A 21,864-nucleotide genomic window follows, 5' to 3' on the forward strand; every position below is an offset into this window, starting at 1 on the left:
TGTCACCGAAACAAAGGCAGTGGGGGTATACAGACAGCTTGCAAGCACCAGGTGCAAGCCCACCACTGCCTGATTCCTGGGAGCTGTTGCTTCCAGGTAAGATGCCATTTAGGATCCATTTTTCTATTTCTCTCCCATTCCTTCAAACACTAAAGAACTCTTCCAATTCCAAGGCCAAAAAAACTTCACATGGCAAGAAACCAACATATCAGAAGGCCTCCAAAGGGAAAAGAGAAGATTAAAGTATCAGATGTCAGCAATTACAACAGGACAAGGGACCGTCACAAACATTTTTAATGATATGCATTGTCCTTCGCTCTTGATGGTTCACCATGTGAATGGCAGATTGTTCCAAGGCCTCACAAACTGAAGACATTTGGTTTATTGTTTCTGTCTTGGAGCAGGCGATTAAAATGCATGTAGGGGAATGAACATAGAACCAAGACAGAACAGCACAGCAGCAAGTAGTCTCAAACATGCTTAGCCTTTGGAAAATCATGGTAGCTTTTTCCTTCCTGCAGACATGTGCATGTGTCATCATCCACTAAGCAATTCCACTCTCAAAAATTATTTATAAAATCAATGACTTCCCACTTAAAATTTAACTCAATTGTAGACAATATTTTGTGAATAAAACATCAATAAAAACGTATTATTCAGCTAATGTCTGGGAAGAAAAGAAAAAAAGGGTGGGAATAAACATGTGCCTGTTTCTAGTAGTTTGGTTCATTAAAAGAAAGGGTCTTCAGTCAGGTCTCTTGTCTCTACAGAGAACATAATCACAAAACAAAATTTCCTGCTAGTGCAAGCTGAAGTATATAATGTCCTCCTTCCAGACAGGGAATTTCAAGATCTCCATAAGCTCTGGACTACATCAGTAGTATCTAGAACTGAAACCTTAGTGAAAAACATCACCAGAACAAATCAGGTTTTATAGAACCCACCAGCAGACACATCACTAGCCAAGACATAGTAGCACTGGAAAGAAAAGAAACGATTTGATTACCAAGAGAAGCAATTCCTGAATTATTTACTTGTTTTTTCATATTCTTACAGACAGAGTTCTTAGGCAAGGATTTTAGGGAAAGGTTCAAGGGCAACAACTACTTAGGAATGGAAATATGCAGATATATAGTCCACCAGTTTCTGCATCCTTTATAATTTGCTGTTTTCAACCTCGTAAATTGTGCTGCAATACAAAAGGGTTTTGTATTTGAGCTACAGCTAACCAAAAATAAACACAGCCAAGAAAAAGAGCCCAAAAGCTCCAAAACAACTCTCTGCCCTTTTATTGTGATGCATATGTTGCTCAATGCCACAAAATCTCTCTTATTACTTCAGCTGCACAGGGTGACTGACTTTGTGAACTTCCATCCAAAACAGTCTCAGAAGAGCATGTCTTGATTTATTATCCCTCTGCATTTTCTAGGAGAAATGTGGATTGCTATTACAGTATTACTGCAGAAAAAAAAAATCTGATTGCTGTTACATTCTCTTTCAAGAAATCACTGTGAATGCATTCTTTCAGTGTATTCCCTATATAATATGCATAGAGTATTCTAGGTAGGCAATTATTTGGAGGCTGTGGCATCATCAGCTTTCTGAAGTGGCTTGGTCTTTACTGCACAAATCATTAGAAAAAACCCTGCCAAATGTGTACCGGCAGATTAAGCACCAACAAACCCCAGGCTTTCAGAAATCAAAAGTAGTGGTTAAACCAAGAATTACAAAGATTCACAGTTGTAAATGAATATGAAGAAACTTCCCCACAGGAACCTAAAGGCAAACGTAAGTGTGGAATGTACATGGACAGCCAAGCAAGATGTCTCAGCAATAAGAAACTTAAAAAAAAAGTATTTTTTCACTTTTGTGACTGCCTGTAGTTTTGTGCTGTACTTGTCTGTGCAGATAAGCTGGGAAGGTGAGGATCAGGCATGCTTCGCAGTGCTTGCCACTTGAGAAGGACCTGCAAATGTTAAAACACATGAAACCCATGATCCTCATCCTATACGGTTCTCTAATGTTACCAGTTTGTAGACTGGTTCAAATTTTGTCAGGAAATACTGTTCACATCTCTACCATCTCTGAGAAGACTGACACTGAAATAAAACCCAGATGCACATGTTAAGAAACCTGTAGGGCCTCAGCCTTCTGTATAAATTTAATGGTTCAAGTCTTGAACCTTCCCCAGCTTCCACCCCCAAAGACGCAGAAAAGGCCTGGCAGGGGAGGAAACACTCTGCAATTTCTGTGTTAGAATTACAGTGCTCTTTCCAGTAACATGTAGAACTGGAGGTCAGAGAAAGAAAAAAAAAACCCAAAACCAAAGGGCAAGAAAAATCAAGGTAGGTTAATTCATTTCAACATCTTCATCAACACAGGTGCCAGATGCTCTTTCAGCTGTGGATCAATTTGAATGTTGCTGACTTCTTTGATATTGAGGATCATCTCATGGGCTTGGAAGAAAAGCTCTTTCCCCACAGCATCCTCCACCCGCCTGCGCCACTCCATCAGCCTAGGTCGGTCTTCAAAGACATCGCAACCAACTCCAACAGGCTGTAGAAAGGGGGAAAGGGCAACAGTAAGGCATTGGACAGTCACTTCTTCACCAAGACAACAGGCACCAACAGTGTACCTGCAGGTACAGGTCGAGGAAAAAAATGCAGAAGAGCTCACAGAGGAGCACTGGGAAGAAGGGAGATCTCCTCTGGTCGGGTGTATCTATCTGGGGACACAGAAGCTAGCCTATATTTTAAGGAGCATTTACAAGTCAATTCCTGAGTGCCAGCACAGCTGTTAGGAGCAGCAGAGATGACTACCGCTTATCATGAGCGACGGAGACACAGTGGGCTGACAGTTCCGGGGACAACTGCACAGTTCACAGTACAGACTGCTGTATTACACAGCAAAACCGCAGCACAAAACACTAAGTGTTTAAATGAACTGGCATCTTAGCTGATATAATTTACCCCCCTTCTACTTTCTGCCTGTGACACTCTCTGCAACACAATGCTCTAGGGAAGCAGCACTGCTATTTTTCAGTCTCTGGAATACAGAACTGGGAGAAAGAACCACTTCTGGGCTGCAGGATCAGGCCCTGATGGTCTGGCAGAGAACAACCAGTTTGTAACAGACTTCAATTTGATCGCCTCTTTCCAAGACTCAGTCTTGCATCTTCCAGACATGGCATGGGCAAGTACCATCTGAAGACGAGTATGCTCATATGATAAAAATATTCCTATACAATTTCTTATTTCACCAGACCTGTCTGCTTTTGCTTCTCATTTTTGTATATTACCTCCTTCTCTGGAGGTTAAAAATAAAATCATGATAAAGGATGAAGGAGAAGTACTGTCAGAGAAGAGGAACAAAAGAGATCTGTTGCAGACAGCTTTTTTTTTTTGTAAACTGGTTTTCTGAACCCACTCTCATATTCTCATTGTCTTAGGCCAGTGCTGTTGAGATATGCCCTCACTCCTCCTTCCAGTGAAGTGTTACCACATGCCGCACCGCTCCCTGCCCAGCAGCATCTATTTTCCCTTGTGCTGAGTCTTCCTTACCACACTCCAGCACTCACTTGCATCAGCTCCACAATGGCCACAAGATCTGCCAGGGAGATCTCACTCCCGATGATAAAAGCCTTGTCCTGCAGAAACCTCTCCTCAAATTGCTTTAGGGAAGTGGACAGCCCCTCCATAACCTCCTGGAGCTTCTCGGAGGGCAGTGGCTGCCCTGTGAAGAGAGGAATCAGCACCTGTGGAGAGAAGGGACTTAACAGTACAGCTGGCTGTCTCCTCATGGATCTGGTGGTAGTCATTTAAGTTACACCCCACAACCTACTCATGATCATCAGTGATCCTGCAGCAAAGCCACAGGAGGGCACGATGCTAGAGCTTCCTGGGCTGCTGCAGTTCCAAGCAGCTCGTGGACACAGAGCACAGAAGCAGTCCTAAGTGGCTGATGTGCCGTGACAGCAACCTCCAGGTAATGGGCAGCAATGTGTGGGACCAAGTCAAGGACTCATCTTGTTTTGTGCCTGGCAGTTGCGCCCTCCCACTCCACCTTGGTGTGTTCCGAAAGAATGGGCAACAGCTCCAGGGAAGACAAATCTCTGCCACAGTCATCCCTGCTATATCCTCCATTTCAACAGCCTGCCAGGATGGGTCAGCAGGCTGCCTGCCCACCACCCACCCCTGCCGTCCACCCTATTGTGTGACCGGGTGCTGGAGGCCTGCAGGCAGCTGCCTGTCCTGCGGGGTGACAGAAAGAAGGGCATGGTGGTGGCTGTGGCAGGGAGAGTAGGAGGGACTGGAATGCATCAACACTGGCTGGAGAGGCAGGAAATTTTTTCCTCTGTGTGACAGCAGCCAGTGAGGCTGGGAGTGGGTAAGCACCATTTTTATACCATCCTTTCTGTGGCCTCCCAAGTATCATTCATTAAACCACTAGAAATTTTTCCACAGCAATCATGTAAGTGCGGTCCTTCTCTCCATGGACTTGCTGGCACAAGGGGTAGTTGCCTTTCTGTGAGATTTTTCAGCATTCAGAGGTGTGTGCACTGTCAGAGCCCACAGTGTTTCACAACTACGCAGCCTCCACCCACCACAGCTAAATAAATATAGTTTATTTAGAGAAGCAAAATTAAAAATACACATTTCCATCGGCGGGAGTGGACTGAATTTCTACTTACTGCTAGTATATTCAACAATTCAAGCTGGGGTTGCTTAATCCAAGCCAGGATTTTTTCCAAATGCATGTGAAATCTATTTCATCAGAAAATCATGGCCAGTTCTCTTCCTAAGTGGTTCCAGTTATGCATGATAGGATCTCCAGCTGGAGTTGATGTTTCAATAGCATCTTCTTCCTTTCCTGTATCTCAGGGCAGCCTGTCTTCTCCCACGTCTAGCTAATACGCCTTCTGTTATATGGTGGGTTTATGTTTCCCTATTTTCAATGATTCTGAGGACCTTTTCTGTATCTGGGTTATCTAATCACCAGCAGCAATTAGTTGGATTTCTTTCCCTTGGAGCACTGCAGTAACAGCCTGCAGAGACTGGAAAGAACTGCTGCTTGTATGAATCTGACTCATATTTGAATCACTTCTCTGTGCTCTCCAGCCAAAAATTCAAATGTCAATAAATCAAAAAGCTAAATGAGTCTTGATATGCTTTGCTAGGCACAAATAAAAGCAAACTTTACCCAGGAAGAGTGAAGCTCTTACCTGTTTACTGGCAACTCTGATTTAATCTGAAATTCCATACCACAGCTGTACCTGCAAGGCTGTATCTGCACCTGGGTCGCTTCAAGGATAGTTGCATTAAGCGTCTCGTGAATTGGCTGGAAATAGGTGTCCAGCAAAATCATCTGATACTGAATGATCTTCTGCCTCAGGGTGATTCTGTTAATTTTGCCTAAATGTAAACTGTTCTGACCACACTGAATAAAGAAATTCTGCCATTCTGTCTGTGTCTCTATTCCATTCCCAAGCCCATTTCAGAGAAGCACCCAAGTGTGCTGGAAGCAGAATGCTCCTTCTGGATTTCCACCCTGATGGGGCTGCAGGGAATTGTGAAGAATGCAAGCCTTTCTGCTTCCAGCAACAAAGCACATGCTCACCAAGGCAGCAAAACCTACGTGCAAACTCTGCACAGCTGTGCAGTGAGGGGCAGGCCCTCGGAGGCAATATCCAATCTGTTATATATTCATTCACCCATCCAGACAATGGAAGTCTGTTGGGCTTTGAGACCTTCCAAACCAGACCTACTTCAAGGGAAAAAACCAAAATGACCAAAGCTGCTTTTGCCAGATCCTGATGTTGAGCAATTAGGAACACTCTGACAGCTCCTTTCAGCTAGGAATGGCCTAAGTTTGTTATTCCAGCATGACAAACTCTCCAAATTGGGGCTGTTCAAATGCTCAGTATTCTGCTGAGAAAACATCACTCTACTTGCATTTTAGTATTCGGTCTCCTTACCTTGATCCACATGGTCTTAGGAGCATTAGCCCGGATGTTAGCGTGATGCCACGAGAGGTATTCATCTACCTGGGCCCGTTTTTGTATGTCTGATGGGTACCAGTGGTCAGGAGTGTTGTACTTTCGACTCAAATACAGAAGAATGGCAGTGCTGCTCAGATATTAAGAAGAGATAAGAAAGGGGTCAGGGATTCATGATGCAGAATGCTGTCACCTAAGCTCCCTCTCCTGCCCCTTCTGAACCTGCTGCTTCCACTAAAAAGCATTCAGATTGGGACTTCTGATGGAGTCTAGGCATCTGATTCATGTCGACACCAGAGACAGCACTTAATCACCTTAGTTCCCATGAAAATGTTAACCTGCTGGAGAATCATGGCACTGTTCTGTGGTGCAGAGGACTGCTGGACAGTACTGGGGTAAACAAACCATAAACTTCCATAATCATCTATCAGCAATGTTAAACCCTCCTGTTCCTCAACTGTTATGACCCATCTCTCTGAGAGCTGCGCGTGTTTATGTGCTTGTGGACTAAACGAAACTCTCTGATGGTTTATGTTGCTTTTTCATCAGATCTGTCCCTAGCCAGCAGCTTCCACTGAAGTTAGTGGAAGTCACAGCAAGGACAGCCTACAGAATCTTTCTGTGTTTGCCCAGATGTTTATACTTCCACCAACTGGCCAGAGAAGTCAGATGGAAAAATATCTTAGTCATCTGCAGCAATATGTAAGCTGCTACTCCAAAAAGAGATGCCACAGAAAATCCTGTGCTGACAAAATGGAAGAAAATGCAGACCCTTCTAAAATGCTGATACTACTATAGTTCAATTATTTCAGTATTATGGCACCATTAATCAGTCTCCATATTAATCTTACAATGTCAAACCTAAATTTTATCTCTGTAAGTGTTCACTTGGCCTTTATGACTAAATCAGATAAATAGAAATTTTTTCCTAGGGTAAAAGGGATTTTTTATAAGCTTTAAGCATTTCCCAGAAATGTTTATAAATCCATTTTGAGGTAAGTGAATTCAGGGTAAGATCAAGAAGTTAAGTCAGCTCATTTATCATTCTGAAAGGTAATTCAAACAGAAAATAGAAACAAAACAAATGCAGTTTCATTATTAAAAATAACCAACATGTTCAGAAATTCCATGATTCTGAATCATTCAGCGGGAATGACGTCTCCCAGTGCTGCACAGATTGCTGGTACCCAAGAAAGTCTGAGGACTGAGTTCTTACCATTCTGCTAGCGTGAAGTCTCCATCCTTTAGCGCTGGTACTTTCTTCAAGAGGTTGACTTTGCCAGCTCCCTCACTATTTGATGGCCCTAAGAACACGAACAGACAAGTCAGAGGTTAGAAGTGTATCTGCTGGTGAGTGATAAAATTAAATACCTGTAGCCAATGGGACAGTCCCAGGTTTTCCCTACGTGGTCGTACTTCACAATTAAAAGGTAATGAAATGGAAGAGTCAGTGTAAAAGCTATCTGCAGGGGGGCAGCTGGCTCCGGCCAGGCACATAGCATGAAGCAGTTCACATTTTTATATAGGAATTCTCTTGCTTGACTCAGGTACCAGCAATACTTGCAAAACTGACTGAAAAAAAATCACTCCCAGAGAGGCATTTAGAGACCACAGTGAGGGTACTGGTATCGAAAACACTACTGCAGGCAACCAGAAACAGCTGACTTGAGAACACCCTGTCCTACAGCTTTAGAGACAGGGTAGGGGAAAAGACAGAAGTTAGAATGAAGACAACTGAGCACCTACAAAATACTTAATATTTGCCAAGGAAGCGGGGTCTGGAAAAGTTTAGTTTGCATGCAGAGACCGTCCCAACAAGGGCAGATGGTCACTACTCCTGCTCTTGTTCCCACAGGCAACACCAAAAAAAATATTAATTTTCCTGCAGTTTGTAAGTGCGGCTGAGACTAGCTAGGATGGATTCATGATGGAAAGCAACTGAAAAGCCTTGTGCCCACCGAGATCACTGCAGCCGCTAATTAATCAAAGACAACCCAGCTGGGTTATAGACACAGGGAGCAAAACCTTTTTCCTGTTTGTCTGTCTCTGAAGAGCAGAGGGAATTGAGCATTTACAAATAAAGTAAATGTTGTCAACAGAGCTGATTCCTCGGCAGACATGCAACTGAGGACGTTTCCTGCGTTTTTGCTGGGATGGGAAAAACACGAATGCCAGCAATGCAACAGTAGGGGCATGAAATAATTCACTCTGCTACAGTGGATACTCCCTAGGGGCAGGGGAGCTCAAACACCTCAACCCTGCATTACTCCTGGCTCTGTACGTCGACCTACCTCTGTCAGGAGGTAGACACCATCCCATAAAAGTTTAAACTCCACAGTTCCTTGGAGTTTGGAGGCGTTAACAGCTGACTATCTAATCAGGTTTTCAGTTTGCCTGCTGGCACTGGACTTGCCAATCAGCCGTTAAATGCCAGGGAATTGTACAAAAGTCCAGGAACACATATAAGAAAAGGTGTGAGGAGTTTCCTTTGCTTAACTGCTCTCTAGAGGAGATGGGACATCTAGGGCACAAATCCTGATCAAATCAGCATGACCAGCAGGTGGTCTTATACAAAAATCCCTTTGGTTTTGTTTTTGTTTTTTTTTTTTAAAAAACGGCCATTAGCTAAGACACGTTGTATCAACATACCCAAGAACTATCTGCCCTCATTTAGGAGGCAGCAGCAGCATCTGCTTTACTGCACAAACGTGCAGCAGGAAATAGTCTCCAAGAAATAAAACCAGCCTTTGGACTATCTTTAGACTAGTTTATTTGCAGTTGGCTTTGGGAGGGGGTGGGAGAAAGAAAGGTGGCTGCATTACAAATTACAGGCTGCTTCCTAATATTGATTTCACATAATGAGGCAAATCAAGTAGAGCAAACATTACCACCCTGTTCTCCTTCCTAGCTGACTAGCCTCTACCTTTATTTATAAGAAATGCTTTTTTAAATTCCTGTGTTAAGTAGCTTCCATGGAGACTAAGGTTCACATCCATCTGCTGCCTGAAGGGACTCAAAGCCATGCCTTCCATCTCACTGGGAAATGTCTCTGGCTACCTGCAGTGATGGTGGCCTCCAGCTTAGCTGGGTAAGAGATTCCATGCGCACAGCAGAACCAGGCAGCACTGTCAGGAGAGGTAGGAAGAAAGGGCTCCTTAAGAATAAGAGCCAGATGGAAAGTTCAAGTTAAGCCTAATAACTGAGAAACTTGAATACATATTAAAAAAATCCCCCAAAATCAAGCCAGCAGGCAAAGTACAAGGACAAAGTGGCTTACACCCATGATTTTTATCCTAAAAACAGTGAGGCAAGTTTGTGCAAATCTACTGCCATGCAAGGAGTTGCTCCAGGAAGGTTCTTGGTCCTGTGATTTTAGAAGGGCTCCAAAGGCCAGTGGTCATCACACCCCCAGCTCTGGTGAGATCCGCAGAGTTCTGGCGGTCCTTTGAAGCATGCAGCAGAAAGTCATTATGCTTACATATGCTTACATAAAGCAAGTCATTAATGCTTACAGCTAATGAGCATCCAATTCTCAGACCTAGCTGTTTGGTTGTCCTGCTGTCTGTGTTTATTACTCAAGGTAGTGGGCAACTAAAGAAACAACAACATGAGAAGTAAGCAGTGGGTGAGGGCAGCTTGAATCGGATTGCAGCCTGCTTTCGCTGTGCAGCAGCCCTAGCAGGAATACTGAACATTAGTCCCCCTGATAGGGCTAACGTCATTACAGCAGGTTGGGCGGTGGGTCAGTGTCTGTTACACAGACTGCCCAGCAGTGCAGCCCAGAGATGCACCTTATTTGCCTCGGCTTGTACTGGGCCTTTGCACACAGACATGAAAGACCTGTCCAAGACCCTGCAACTGAGCTGCAAACTGATAAAAGCCTTCCTATGAACACCAGCTCCAGGTTGCTTCACAGGGACTGAAAGCTTATTGTATTAAAAGAGAGACGAATATTTGTATATGCCCTTTTGCAGAGTTTAAACTTGTGCCTCTCTCCCATCAAGCAGAGCCAACCTTTTTGTTTAGTGGTATTAGGTGGCCCATCTTTACCATTCCTATGATGCTGACTTGACTTACGGTGCTGTTTAACATCAGTTGCATCTGGTGTAATTTGTTCTTGATGTCCCCCAAGGATATATATACACACGCCATGTGCATTGCTGGGCTTTGAGGAGTAACTTTAACTAGCAGAGTACATGCCGTCAAAAAGTGGACCAGGCTGCACACAGCAGGAACTCTTAAACATAAGCCATAGTGTAGGAAAGATTTTCTGGTGGGTAAAAAGAGCAGTGGACAAGATTTTACAGAAGTAGGAAGGAAAAAAAAAAAAAAAAATCAGCCTATTTGCCAATCATGTCCCTGCCTAATCACCTCTTCAGCTGAGGATTTCCAAGTACTATGCTTTGCCTTAGGCCAAAAAACCCTCCAGTTTACTAGGAAAATGCAGTATGGAAATGGACGATAGTCATACAGCTGGACAAGTCTGAACAGCTGAGTGTTCCTGCTACACACACCGTTCCCTGCGTGCTCCTCGGCTGTCACTGTGACTAATTTTCTAGAAATGGCTGGAAGAACATTCCTTGGGGATCCACAAAAATAGCCGCAGCACAGCTACCAGGCCTCTCCGGGACTCAGAGCTGCCTACTCGGCCCGTTGTACCCAGGCCCCTGAGCACAGCATGGGCGCAAAGCCACCGAGGTCCCCGGGGGGCTGCCAGCCGCCCCGCTGCCAGATGCCAGCCTGGGTGGGCCTGACCCGCCTCACGCCCCCCGGGCAGGACGGGCCCCGTCCGGAGCGCCCACCGGGGCGAGGCCGCGGCCCAGCACCGCTGCGTGCCTCTGGCCAACGGGCGCTACTGTCCCGCTTCCAGCAGCGCCGGCGGTTCGCGGCCTCCCGGGCTTCAAGCGTCTCCCCCGGGCGAGGCGCGGGCCCCCCGCATCGCCACTGACCTGGAGCGGGCGGGACGGGACGGAGCCTCCCGGTGGAGCAGCCCCGCCGGCTCCGCAGCTCGCCCGTTCCCGGGGGCTGGAGGCGCGACGGCCCGGCAGCGGGACGCGCTCCGGCGCGAGGAGGCGGCGGGGCCCCCGGGCGCCGTGAGGGCGAGTCCCGCGGCGGGCGGCGCGGCCCGGCACCGGAGCGGCCGCCGCTTCTGGGGCCCAGCGCGGCCCGTCCCGGCTCTGCTCGCCCCGACGGGAGGCGCCGTACTCCTCGCCCCCCTCACCTGCGCGGGGCTGTTCCGCGCCGCTCCCCGCCGCCGGCTTCTTCCCCAGCACCGAGTCTGCCAAGAGCCAAGAGAGGGGCGCTGAGCCCGCGGGCTGCGGCCCGCCCCGGCCCCGCCGCCCGCCGCCCCCCGCCGCCCCGCGGGGCAGCGCAGCGGCGGGCGGGCGGCCGTGCCCGTCCCACCTTTGAAGAGCTCCACCTGCTTGAACTCGAAGGGGATGTTGTTGCTGCGGGCGAAGATGTAGATGGAGCGGCAGGGCTGCGAGAGCAGGTCCAGGTACAGCTCCAGCCCCATGCTGCTGCGGCCCGGCCCGCGGGGAGCCCGCCTGCCGCCGCTCTGCCGGGGCCGCCCCGCTGGGCCGGCGGGGGCCGAGCCGTGCGCGGCCGGGAGGTGCCCGCCCCCGGGCTGTGCCGGGCGGGGGGGCAGGCGGGGGCCGCGGGGCAGGGCCGGCAGCGCCCGGGGGACGAGGACGGGAGGGGGCCGACGGGCCCCGGGGGAGCCTGCCCGGCGGGGAGGGGGCACGGGGCTCCGGGCCGGGCGGGGGCCGGCGCGGTGCCCGTGGGCCCGCTCCAGGGAGGCAGGTCCCGTTGTAGCTCCCGTGGGAGCTGCCAGCCCCCAAAGGCAGGGCGGTGCGGAGCACTGGGGGCCGGCGCTGCCCCGGGACAGGGCCGCAGGGGTGTATCCGCGCTGCCATCGGGGCTCCCGGCCGCAGCGCCGAGCCCCCGCTGCCTCTCGGTGGGCTGCAGTTCCGAAGAAAATCTTGGTCACCTATTCCCTGCCCGGCGCTGCCAGGTGACGCCTGAAGGGCAGCGAAGGTGGATGGCTTCCCTGGGGCATTCCCTCTGCGGACACACAGTGAGGTGCCTTTCTTCTCTCCCTGGTATTTGTCATTTCAGATTTCCACGCAAGCAGAGAATTAAAGAAGCTCGGACTGAATTCAAGCCCCTGCAGGGAGCCCGCAGCATTCCACAGCTGTGTGGTTTCGGGAGGGCAATGTGCTGCCTGACTACAGGGACGTCTGGGACTCTGGGAGATACAGCCGCTGGACCACTCCGAGCAAAGTCACCCCCAGTCAAACCCACCTCGGCTCAGCTGACACCTTTTTATCAGTGCTGTGCCAGAGAGCCTGCGTGTCACGTACAAATCCTTGGAAAGAGCCACAGGAACCTCAGGGAGAGGGGACTGGAAGATCACTTGCTCCTTTAGCTTGGATACTGAGCTGGGAGCTCACTGACAGGATAAATTACAAGCTGAAACACTTTCAGGTGCTTCCCTTTATGCCACTTTGCCGAGACTTCAGCACTGAAAACGCCTTGGGAATGGGGCTCACAGTTTAGACTGTTGAGCCTGTCAGTCTGGTGGACAAGCTGCATCTCAATGTGAAGTACAGGCTCTCCTGAACCACATGCCTGTTTTCAGTCATGTTTCAGATTTAGAGCTGCACAATAAAGGTTTTCCAGTTTCCTGGCCAGATAGGGAGAGGGGCTGTGCACACCTGTCAGTTCCCCTGCAGTGCCGTTTACACTGCAGAGCACCCACACGCAGCACCAACATGCCAGAGATGAAGGCTTACCAAGTATTGTGGCAGGTGCTTGAGTTCATGTCAAATTCCTTCAATGCAAAGAAGTCTTAAATGTTGAGGGAGTGGGGAAAAGGAACATGAATGTGGTTTTACACCAGTAACAGTCCAAGAAGCTGTGCTTCCTTGAGTTTTTCTCCAGTTTGTTGGCTGCATGGCATAGCCCACACAACCAAAGAGAGATTTTTATCTAGTCCTGTTGTATGGCATTTGACAGCATTATTCCCGGCTCTAGGCTAGTGCTTCTAGCACTGCATTTTCGTCTGGCTCCATCACCTCAAAGGCCATTTTTCCTGCCTTTGCATTCTCTATCAGCATTTTGGAAACAGGAGCAAACACAGAAAAAATGCAGTAAGTTTTGCAGTTTATTTCTTATTTGTTTAGAAAAAGTCTCGGGATGTGTATCTGCTTTTTAAACATTCCTCCCATCCTCTGTATCCCAGCTTCAATTCTAGAAATCACAGGCTCTCACCAATTTCCAAACAGCCCCTGGCAAGAATTCAGGAAATTGAAGCAGAACAGCACAATAAACCCTCACTGGAGGTGTCACCCCTCTCCATATTCAGGTGAAAGGGGAGTGGGCACCGAACAGACCTTGCGCTGAGGCAGGCAAAACTCTTGCACAACCTGTTGGGTTTTGGTAGGCAGCTCTTGGGGCTGTCAGTCTAGGAGATGAAACCAGCCAAGATCAAATCAGAGAATCATTTAGGTTGGGAAAGACCCTTAAGATCATTGAGTCCAACCATTAACCCAGCACTGCCAAGCCCACCACTAAACCATGTCCTCAAGCGCCACATCTACATGTCTTTCAAATACCTCCAGGGATGGTGACTCAACTGCTTCCCTGGGCAGCCTGTTCCAGAGCTTGACATCCCTTTTGGTGAAGAATTTTTTCCTGATACTCAATGACATAAATTAACAAAGTGAGGGAGGTAGAGGGACAGCAAAAGGCAAGGTACAAGGACAACATGCCTTATCGCCACAATTTAGAGCAAAAAAACAAACAAGGCAGATTTATTTGTTGTACAACTGTGCCATTGAGGGAGTTACTCTGGGGAGGTGCTTTGTTCTGTATGCACAGAAGGACCCAAAATGCCACCGATCAGTGCACCCAGCTGCATTGGGAGGGTGAACCTATGGTTCCGATGGGTAGAGCAGACAGAGAAAACTATGGGAAAACCAATTTAAAATCTCTTCCTGTCACCACGACCATGCTGGAGTGAGGAGAGTACGTTTACCCTTTCTGACACCAGCAGCAGAAAAGCACCAGCCAAGGAGCTCTGAACATAGCCCCAACTTGTGTTTGAAGGCAGCCATCCTTGCAAGAGCACAGAAGGGGTGACGTTTAAGAAATTTGTGCCTTATTCAAACAAGCAGAAAACTGACTCAAGGCTGTCTTACACGGAGCTCTTGTGCTGCAAGTATCACAAACAAGAAAAAAAAAAGGACACTTTATTTGCTTTGGCTTATGCAATGGTTTTGCACACACAGCAGCCCTATCTTGAGATTCTGCAGGGAGATGGGTATCAAGAACGGCTCTGCTACCGAGTCCAGTTTGAAGTCTGTCAAAATTAGCACTTTCTAAATTAGGCTTCTGACTTTGATTATTTCTCTGCTCTGCTTCTATTTGAACAGAAGCTGTGTGAGGCATTTATTGTGCTGGTAGGAAATTTGCTCTCTACAAGAAAGGGAAAAGTTGGAGGTCAGGAATTCAAAAGTTAGGCAAAGTACCAAGATGCTGACAGGAGAGAGTGCAGTGAGGCCAGGCAGCTTTGGTAAGGTAGCGGAGAAGGACCTCTTTCATTCAGCTGTGTGCAGAAGCCCAGCTGGTGGCTGCGGTAAGCTGCAGGTTATAGAGGAAGGGAAGTGGTGGGCGGAATCATGTCAACAGGCCGTCTTCTTTAGGCTTAGCACTGCAGGCAAGCTGCTACGGCAGGGCAGCGGGGTAGTGCCAGCAGAGGTTGCTGCTCGGGCACCAACCATGCAAGCACTCTCAGGGTGAGAAGAAAGCTGCTGTCACTGACTTTGCCAACTGGAGGGCAATAGGCTGTCCTCGACAAACTTGCCAATAAAAAAATCAGGTAAGATGACAAATACCCTTGCCTGCGTCAGCACTGAAACTGAAAGACTTTTGGGGCAAATCTGCTTTTTCACCGCTGACATTGAGGATTTCCTGCAGGTTGGAAGAACGGAAAGTAGAAGGGACCGGCCTGCTTGGCTGCTTTAGCTCAGCCTGCAGGGACATGTGTCGCAAGCCATGGTTCACAGTGCCCTTTTGAACTAAAGGGCAAGTTTACTCAGGAAACAAACACAGAAGAGGCAGTTGGCTCACTCCCCCAAACCAGTAGGTCCAGTTGAAAGGCTCTGTGAGACTGGTTTGAGCAGCTACTTTCACCTTTTCTGAGCACTGTACTAACTTGGCTTGCACTAAGATGACTGACATCTCACACCGAGCATACTATGCAGCCACCTCTGTGGATGCCGTAACCAGCCAGCAGAGACAGACTTCCAGATACAACCAGAGCTTAACAAGGAAGGAAAAACCCAGTTCTGCAAACCGGAACCCTCCTCATGGCTCATACCTGGAAATGGAAGGTCACAGAGACAGGAGGACAGGAAGGGTACAAAGGGACACAGGAGGGAGGTGTGAAGGGTATAGCACAGGTGTGGAAGATGACTCTGCAGCTGCTTCCTTCCAAATCCTGATTACAAATCCAAACAGAGCTACCACATGCGGCAAATGTAACCATTAACTTCACTGGATAATCTGACGTGACAGAAGAGTAGTGGAACATTAACGATTTGGAGCATTACTCAGTCACATATACCGTGCACTCTGCTCCGGCTGGCCACTAACGCTGCACTCACCAGTGGAGAGAGCCCGGCTTAACTGGCTTCCCTGGAGCTGGCAAAGCCACTCTGGGGAAAGGACGGAGCACCGATATGGTTTGCAGCGGGGGACCCTATAGCCGGCAGCAGCTTTTCTCAACTGTGCAGCCTGTTCTTTGTGAAGCAAGGCACGGGTCTATGGTTGAGGATCTTTATTCAGAGGACTAATCCCGTCTTTCCCAGAAGGTGGAGGGCTCACCTGGGTACCTGCGCAGCCCCTCTGCCCCTAGGTGCTGTGTCCCTTTGCTACCACAGGTGAGGCAGCAGCCTCCAGTGGCCAGGTGCTCTAGGAACCCTGGCAGGGTCCCCACCAAGGGCAGGGTCCTGACCTGCCTCTTCACTAAAGAGCAAAAATTTTCCTACAGAGCGTGTTGCCAAGTGAAGCCCATTTGCTACAATGATTTTTCCTTGTTTCCGACAGATCTGTTCTGCCATACCCTCAGGAAACCTTTGCTCTTTCTATAGTGCTGCGACCTGTAAAACTCAAAAAGGGATGGAAAGGGCGGTTCTGACTGGCCCCAGTTCCCACATGGACGGAATCGCCTCTGTCCTCAAGCAGATCCAGTGGTGTTGGAGCACAAAAGAAAGCCTATACGTCTACAGCTTATATGCCTGTAGTGGATAAGAGGGGAAAGCAGCTCACTGCAGTCTAAGATGTAGTTTTCTTCCCTTCTAAGTTGCAGAAAGGCTGTGACTGAAGTGCATTTTGTGGAATGCTGTTTCTGTATGATTTTTAGAAGAAATGCTGAAATACTACAATAAGCCTGCACAAAATAATTGATTTTTACCTAGAGCATAACCCCCTAATTCTGGCTGGCCTGCTTTAGGAGCTGGTGCTTGAAATGCTCCAGCAGTTCAGGTGCAATCTTATCAGCGGTCAAGTTCTTGGCGTTCAAGATCCCTTCATGGGCTTCCTGGAAGAGCTGCTTCCCCACTGCTTCTTCCACCCGCCTGTACCACGCTGCTAACTTCGGCCTCTCCTCAAAGAGGTCGTAGCCAGCACCTACAGGCTGCAGAGAGAGAGCAAGAGAACCCAGGCGTGAGTCAAACAACACATTTACCAGGGATGGGACAAGAACGAAGCATAAATATGCTTTTGGCTCAAGGCAGCAGCCAGTCGTCACGTTAGGTGGAGTTCAGCTCTTGTTCTTGGCTCATAGGAAGCAAGTGGTGTCATCCACAGCAGCTGCTGTCCCCCGGGACGTGCAGCGAAAGAGCCCTGCCACAGCTGACCAAGAACTGCCTAATGAGGAACACAGAGCTCCATGCACATCAACACGTCTCTCCCAAATATCTGTACTTGCCCTGCCCGGTTTGTAATTTCTCTTCTTTTTCTGAGGAATTTTGTCCATACTTTACAGAGAGAACTGGTTTCATTAAAGTAGGTGTTCCCTGGCAAACTTAATTATGGTTCAAAAAGGAACAAGATCTAACTCCACTAAAGAGTTAACTGCAGAGAGAGACATCTGCCCTTGAGGAGGTGGTGGTGGTGCTGCAGCCACAGCTTGGCCTGGCCTGCCCACCACCCAGCTTCCATATCCAGTGGCATCGTTGGGGTTGATGCTCACCTGCATGAGCTCCACCAGTGCTACAAGGTCTGCCAGGGAGATCTCACTGCCTGCGATGAAGGGCTTGTCCTGCAAGAACTTCTCCTCAAACTGCTTCAGGACAACATTCAGCTCTTCAGTAACTGCTTCCAGTTTCTCTGGAGAAAGCGGCTGGCCTGTGAGCATAGGCAGCAGCACCTGGCAGGGAGGAGAAACACATCGCTTTTTACATGTTTTCCTCTAAACTTAGTCCACACCCTCTTGCTGCCACCTTCTGAGGACACCTCACCAGCCATGCTCGAGGAGAACTGGTACTGCTAACCTCCTTTGACGGAGTACCATTAATGTCAGCCATTGCTTCCTGCCTGTCCTTGCCTCCTCCCTAGAAAGTCTGAAATTTCAACCACGAGAGTCTCTTCTCAAAGGAAGGCTGCATCATCTGCAAGCAACTGCACTTTGTTTTCCAGGGAGAGGCTCGTTCTTTCCGTGAAGCTGGGCAGCAGGCAGCAGCCGTGTCTGGTGACAGCTGCTCACGCAGGGCGGGATGGCTCTGGACCTCACAGAGCTGTGGCTGCAGCATGAAGGATTCGGCCACTTCAGTTAGGCTCAGCTGAGTCAATTCCAGACCTAGTTTTGCTCCTGTCTGTCACCTGGCTTGTACATTTGCTCAGAAAGGCCCTGCACATGGGAGGGCTGTTGCACTCACATCTCTTTGCACTTGGTTTTTGGTATATAATGGTCTTACCTTTGTTAAGAACAGCTTGCTCCCCTTCCCACGAATGTTGACATGCTGCCATGACAGGTACTCATCAACCCTAGCCCTTTTCTGCAGGTCAGAAGGGTACCAGTGATCAGGAGTCTTGAATTTCCGCACCAGGTACAGGAGGATTGCAATGCTGCCCAGAGAGCAAGACAGGCTGGTAAGCTGATAATCTGAGATTAAAGCACTGTGTCCTTTCTTCTTTCCCCAGCTTTTGCACTGCTGGACCAGCAACAATACAGCCCTGGTCTGAGCCAGGCAGAAGCACAGGACACAACGGCCAGCAAGGCACAGCGTGAGATGTGAGATAGTTTGTGCTGGCTTGACCAGCTGCTCATGGACAGCAATTATATGATACATCAGCCCAGTGAGACAGATGTGGCCTGCTGGTACAGCTACTCCATCAATGTTTTTGAGCAAATATGAGCCACAGAATGAGTTTATACCAAATCTGAGCTTTGCATTGCCTGACCAGCCAGCAGCGGGTGCCTTATGCCGGGTTTACTGCACTGACCTCCAGCTGAAGGCAGGGAGCAGGAGGACACAGGGACAGGTATTTAAGCTCAGAAACACTGCCTTCATGCAAGCTAGCTCCGAGCAGCAGCTCACAGATTTTTCCACTATCAATGCTCTTCAAGCCACTTACATGAGAAAGCTTCTCTTGAAACACAGGTTTATTTCATGTTCAAGTGGAACAGATAGGAAGGAGGCAAACAACTGCCTGGACTGGAGTCACTGTCGGTCTCTACTGGGAGTCCCAGTAGAGACTGACAGTGCACTGGCAGAATCCAAGCATTAGGATAAACAATACTGCAAGTAGGGGTCTGAGCTTATTCGAGCCTCACCTCTCTGCTAAGGTGAAAGAACCATCCCTTAGAGCAGGCACCTTCATCAGGGCATTCACCTTCCGGAACTCCTCTGTCCTGTGCTGCCCTGGGGAGGGAAACGAGAAATTTTACCTGGCAAAGGATACTCAGGACCTGTCTGCAAACACCCAAGGGGTCTCTGGGGACCATCTGGCCTTGAGTTCCTGGCTTTGGTTGTGAAAATGTATTCTTGTTTAAGTTTATAAGCAGTCAAAAAGTGCCACAGGGTGAATAGGGAGTTTGCCCTATGATGTCAGCTTACTTGCTAATTGCCAACATACCAGAACCAAGGCTCCACAGAGGTCAGAATGGTTAAGAGTCCTTTCATACCAACAGTGCTTGTCAACTCAGGGCTCTATCAGTGCGAAGTTTGTGCCTGGAGGTACCAGTCCTGCACAAACCCAGAGTGAACACCAAGCACCTTGGAGGAAAGGGATCTCAGTATCAGAGATGTGAACCACAGAGTGAGAAAGCAGATGTTTTTTTTCTTTTTTTCTGGAAGGTAAGCCATGGGTACTTCATTACAGATCTATCAATCAGCTTGCTCTCTGCGTTTTGCATATCCTTTACCAGAGCATATATGAATTTGAGTTTGCTTTTAAGCTATCTTATAGGTCCCCCCTGAAAGGCAGGCAGTGAATCTGACAGGAGAAGGTGCTTTGTTCACCTGAGGTCTCAACGTGCTCCATTACATTTGAACCCAGTCCCAGAAACCTTGTTTTGTGTGACTCATTCGTGCCAGGCTTTCCCAGCCGCTGGCTGCAGTCACACCTATGTACCTCTGTATTCAGGCTTCTCCACGTCCTGCTATGTGAGTCACCTGGGAATCTCTGTGCCAGAGGAGGTGCTCTGGGAGGGGTTTTAGTTCTTCCAGTACTTGGCAAACCCGGTTTGTGACTATTTCCCTGTCAGCTGGCTCACGGCCTGTCTATCCCACTTCCTTTCAAAAAGATTGGGATTTCCTGCACGCAGTGTGCAGATTCCAGGTCCTCAGGTGTACCCGGAGCGTTGTGTAATTTCTATCCACTCTCACTCTTTCTCCCATTTCCTTGAGACCTACCCTGCTGGGGGGCCAAGAGCTTTCCTGGGGGAACACGTTTAACCCACAGGTTCAAACCTGAGTACACGTTCCCTTACCTGGTCCTCATGTACTGTGTGGTGATGGGTACCAGTGCAGCGAGGCCACCCAGACCACATCCTCGAGTGAGCGCTCATTCGGGGCTGGTACGCCCATACCCGTGTGCTGAGCAGCTGGATGCCAGGTTAAACTCAGCTGCAGATACCAGGAGTGCTTCCCCATGGCACGGGAGGTGTGCACGCTGCAGGAATGAGACGCACCTCAAGCATTCCTGTGAGCCAAATGACCCATCTTAAATCCTAGACCAAGATCAAGCACTGATCCCTCAGGGCATGGAGCACTGGGAAACTGATTTAATTCACTTTCCTTCTTCTCAGTTTCCCAATACATGCATTTCAGTTGTTCCATTCTCCTTGATGCTCTCATTGCTTGCCTGCCAGTCTCCTCTCCTTTGCACCAGTGTCTCCTCACAGCAATTTATTTAAGGGAAAAGAAAGGGAAGGATGTTAGATGAGCCTGCCCCCAGCTACAAACAATAGCAAAATTGTTTCTTATGAGCCAGTTCGGGGGAAAGCCATAGTAAGGTGCAATCAAGGCACAGGGTGTGCAGGGGAACACCCAGAGACTAAACCACAACACGCCTGAGGTTTCTTTGAGTCACAAGCTGGAGCCTCTTTTGTTCCTTTATCAATTTTAGCCCCAGAAGCCTTCTCATCTTTCATTGCTTTTAAGCATTACTTACAACAGCATTTTTATGCCCAAGACATTACCTTAATTTCAAATCCAGCAGAGCTCTGGGGAGGTTGAAGGTTAGCTTTTACCAGCTTCAGTTACAAAGAAAGAAGATACAGATCTTTGGGCATCCTTTAGTGAAAATACACTATACCTCTTGGGCAGGCTCCTACCGAGTAACAGTTGGTTTTAATAGAAACTAACCCACCTTTTCTTCTTCATTTTGCAGAGTTCAGCTCCCCGGTGGCTGTTATGTCTCACTCCACTGCCTTTGCTGTCTTTGCAAGTGTGTCCTCAACCCTCCCAACACCCCCCAGCCACAACCAGCTTGGCCTGGTGGAACCCCCCGTGGTGTGGTGGCTGTCCTGCCCTACCTGCACACGGGTGGACAGCAGTGCTCTCTGCATGAGAACCCTTCCCCAGGGGCTGTTGCTGCTATGAGGAGGAGGAAAGCTACCGCAGCCGCCGCCACTGCTTATCAGCGCGCGAAGTTTTCTAAGGAAGTTGAATTACAGAGCACGAAGCACACAGCTCGGCTGCCCTCGCCCAGATGTGAACGTCCCATCTGTGTCGCTTGTTGTTTGCCACCCGCATGGGGAATGGCCTCAGACCCCGCACACCCTTGGGTGCTGCTCTCAGCAGCGCGGGCCTTGCCTCCAAGAGCCATTTGCTGCCGGGGCGGGGCCAGTCTCAAAGACCCCGCACACCTTCGCGGAGTCGCGTTTGTCCCACAGGAGCGCAGGCACGAGGCCGCCACTTCACAACCCGGGTTTTTAGAAACTACGTCTTGGTTTTGCCTTGAGGCGGGAGCCCCCGCAGCCGGCGGGCCGCCCCCCCCAGCACCCCGCACTGACGGGCCGACTGAGCAACGCGCTCCCACCCGGGGCCAGGGGACACGGCCGGCCCAGCGGGGCGAGCAGCTGGGCATCCCGCTAGCCCGGGGGGCCACGGCAGGGCGGCCCAGGACCACCTCCCCCCCCCCCCCAGCCCGCATCCCCCCCCCGGCCCCGCTCACCCTTCATCAGCTCCACCTGCTTGAACTCGAAGGGGATGTTGTTTCTGCGGGCGAAGATGTAGAGCGCCCGGCAGGGCTGCGAGAGCAGGTCCAGGTACAGCTCCAGCCCCATCCCCATCCCGCCGCCCGGCCCGGCCTGACTGCCCCGCTCTACCCAGCTCTGCCCGGCGAGGCGGAGCCGC

The 21,864-nt window shown here is 49.3% G+C and overlaps 2 protein-coding genes across 4 annotated transcripts; both read right to left on the bottom strand.

The window, feature by feature from the left end:
- Positions 1–276: 276 nt before the first annotated feature.
- On the bottom strand, positions 277–12,105 carry LOC130144732 (glutathione S-transferase theta-1). 3 transcript variants are annotated; one of them, XM_056328829.1, is made up of 6 exons: positions 11,415–12,105; positions 11,217–11,273; positions 7,212–7,299; positions 5,975–6,125; positions 3,578–3,754; positions 277–2,556 (listed from the first exon to the last, which is right to left on the bottom strand). In XM_056328829.1, the coding sequence occupies exons 1-6, from the start codon at positions 11,908–11,910 to the stop codon at positions 2,356–2,358; spliced, it is 1,170 nt and encodes a 389-aa protein (XP_056184804.1). In that variant the 5' UTR covers positions 11,911–12,105; the 3' UTR covers positions 277–2,355. The 3 variants fall into 3 exon arrangements, with proteins under 3 accessions (XP_056184804.1, XP_056184792.1, XP_056184814.1); XM_056328817.1 differs by having other exon boundaries at positions 11,399–11,574; XM_056328839.1 differs by lacking the exon at positions 11,217–11,273 and having other exon boundaries at positions 11,399–11,574.
- Positions 12,106–13,142: 1,037 nt separating this feature from the next.
- GSTT2B (glutathione S-transferase theta 2B) lies at positions 13,143–21,842 on the bottom strand. The gene is made up of 5 exons (XM_056328849.1): positions 21,683–21,842; positions 18,837–18,924; positions 17,977–18,127; positions 17,253–17,429; positions 13,143–16,694 (listed from the first exon to the last, which is right to left on the bottom strand). Exons 1-5 carry the CDS (start codon positions 21,798–21,800, stop codon positions 16,488–16,490), a joined length of 741 nt encoding a protein of 246 aa, XP_056184824.1. The 5' UTR covers positions 21,801–21,842; the 3' UTR covers positions 13,143–16,487.
- Between the last annotated feature and the right edge of the window lie 22 nt (positions 21,843–21,864).

This window comes from Falco biarmicus, chromosome 1 (assembly GCF_023638135.1).
Source record: "Falco biarmicus isolate bFalBia1 chromosome 1, bFalBia1.pri, whole genome shotgun sequence".
Classification (NCBI taxonomy): Eukaryota; Metazoa; Chordata; class Aves; order Falconiformes; family Falconidae; genus Falco; species Falco biarmicus.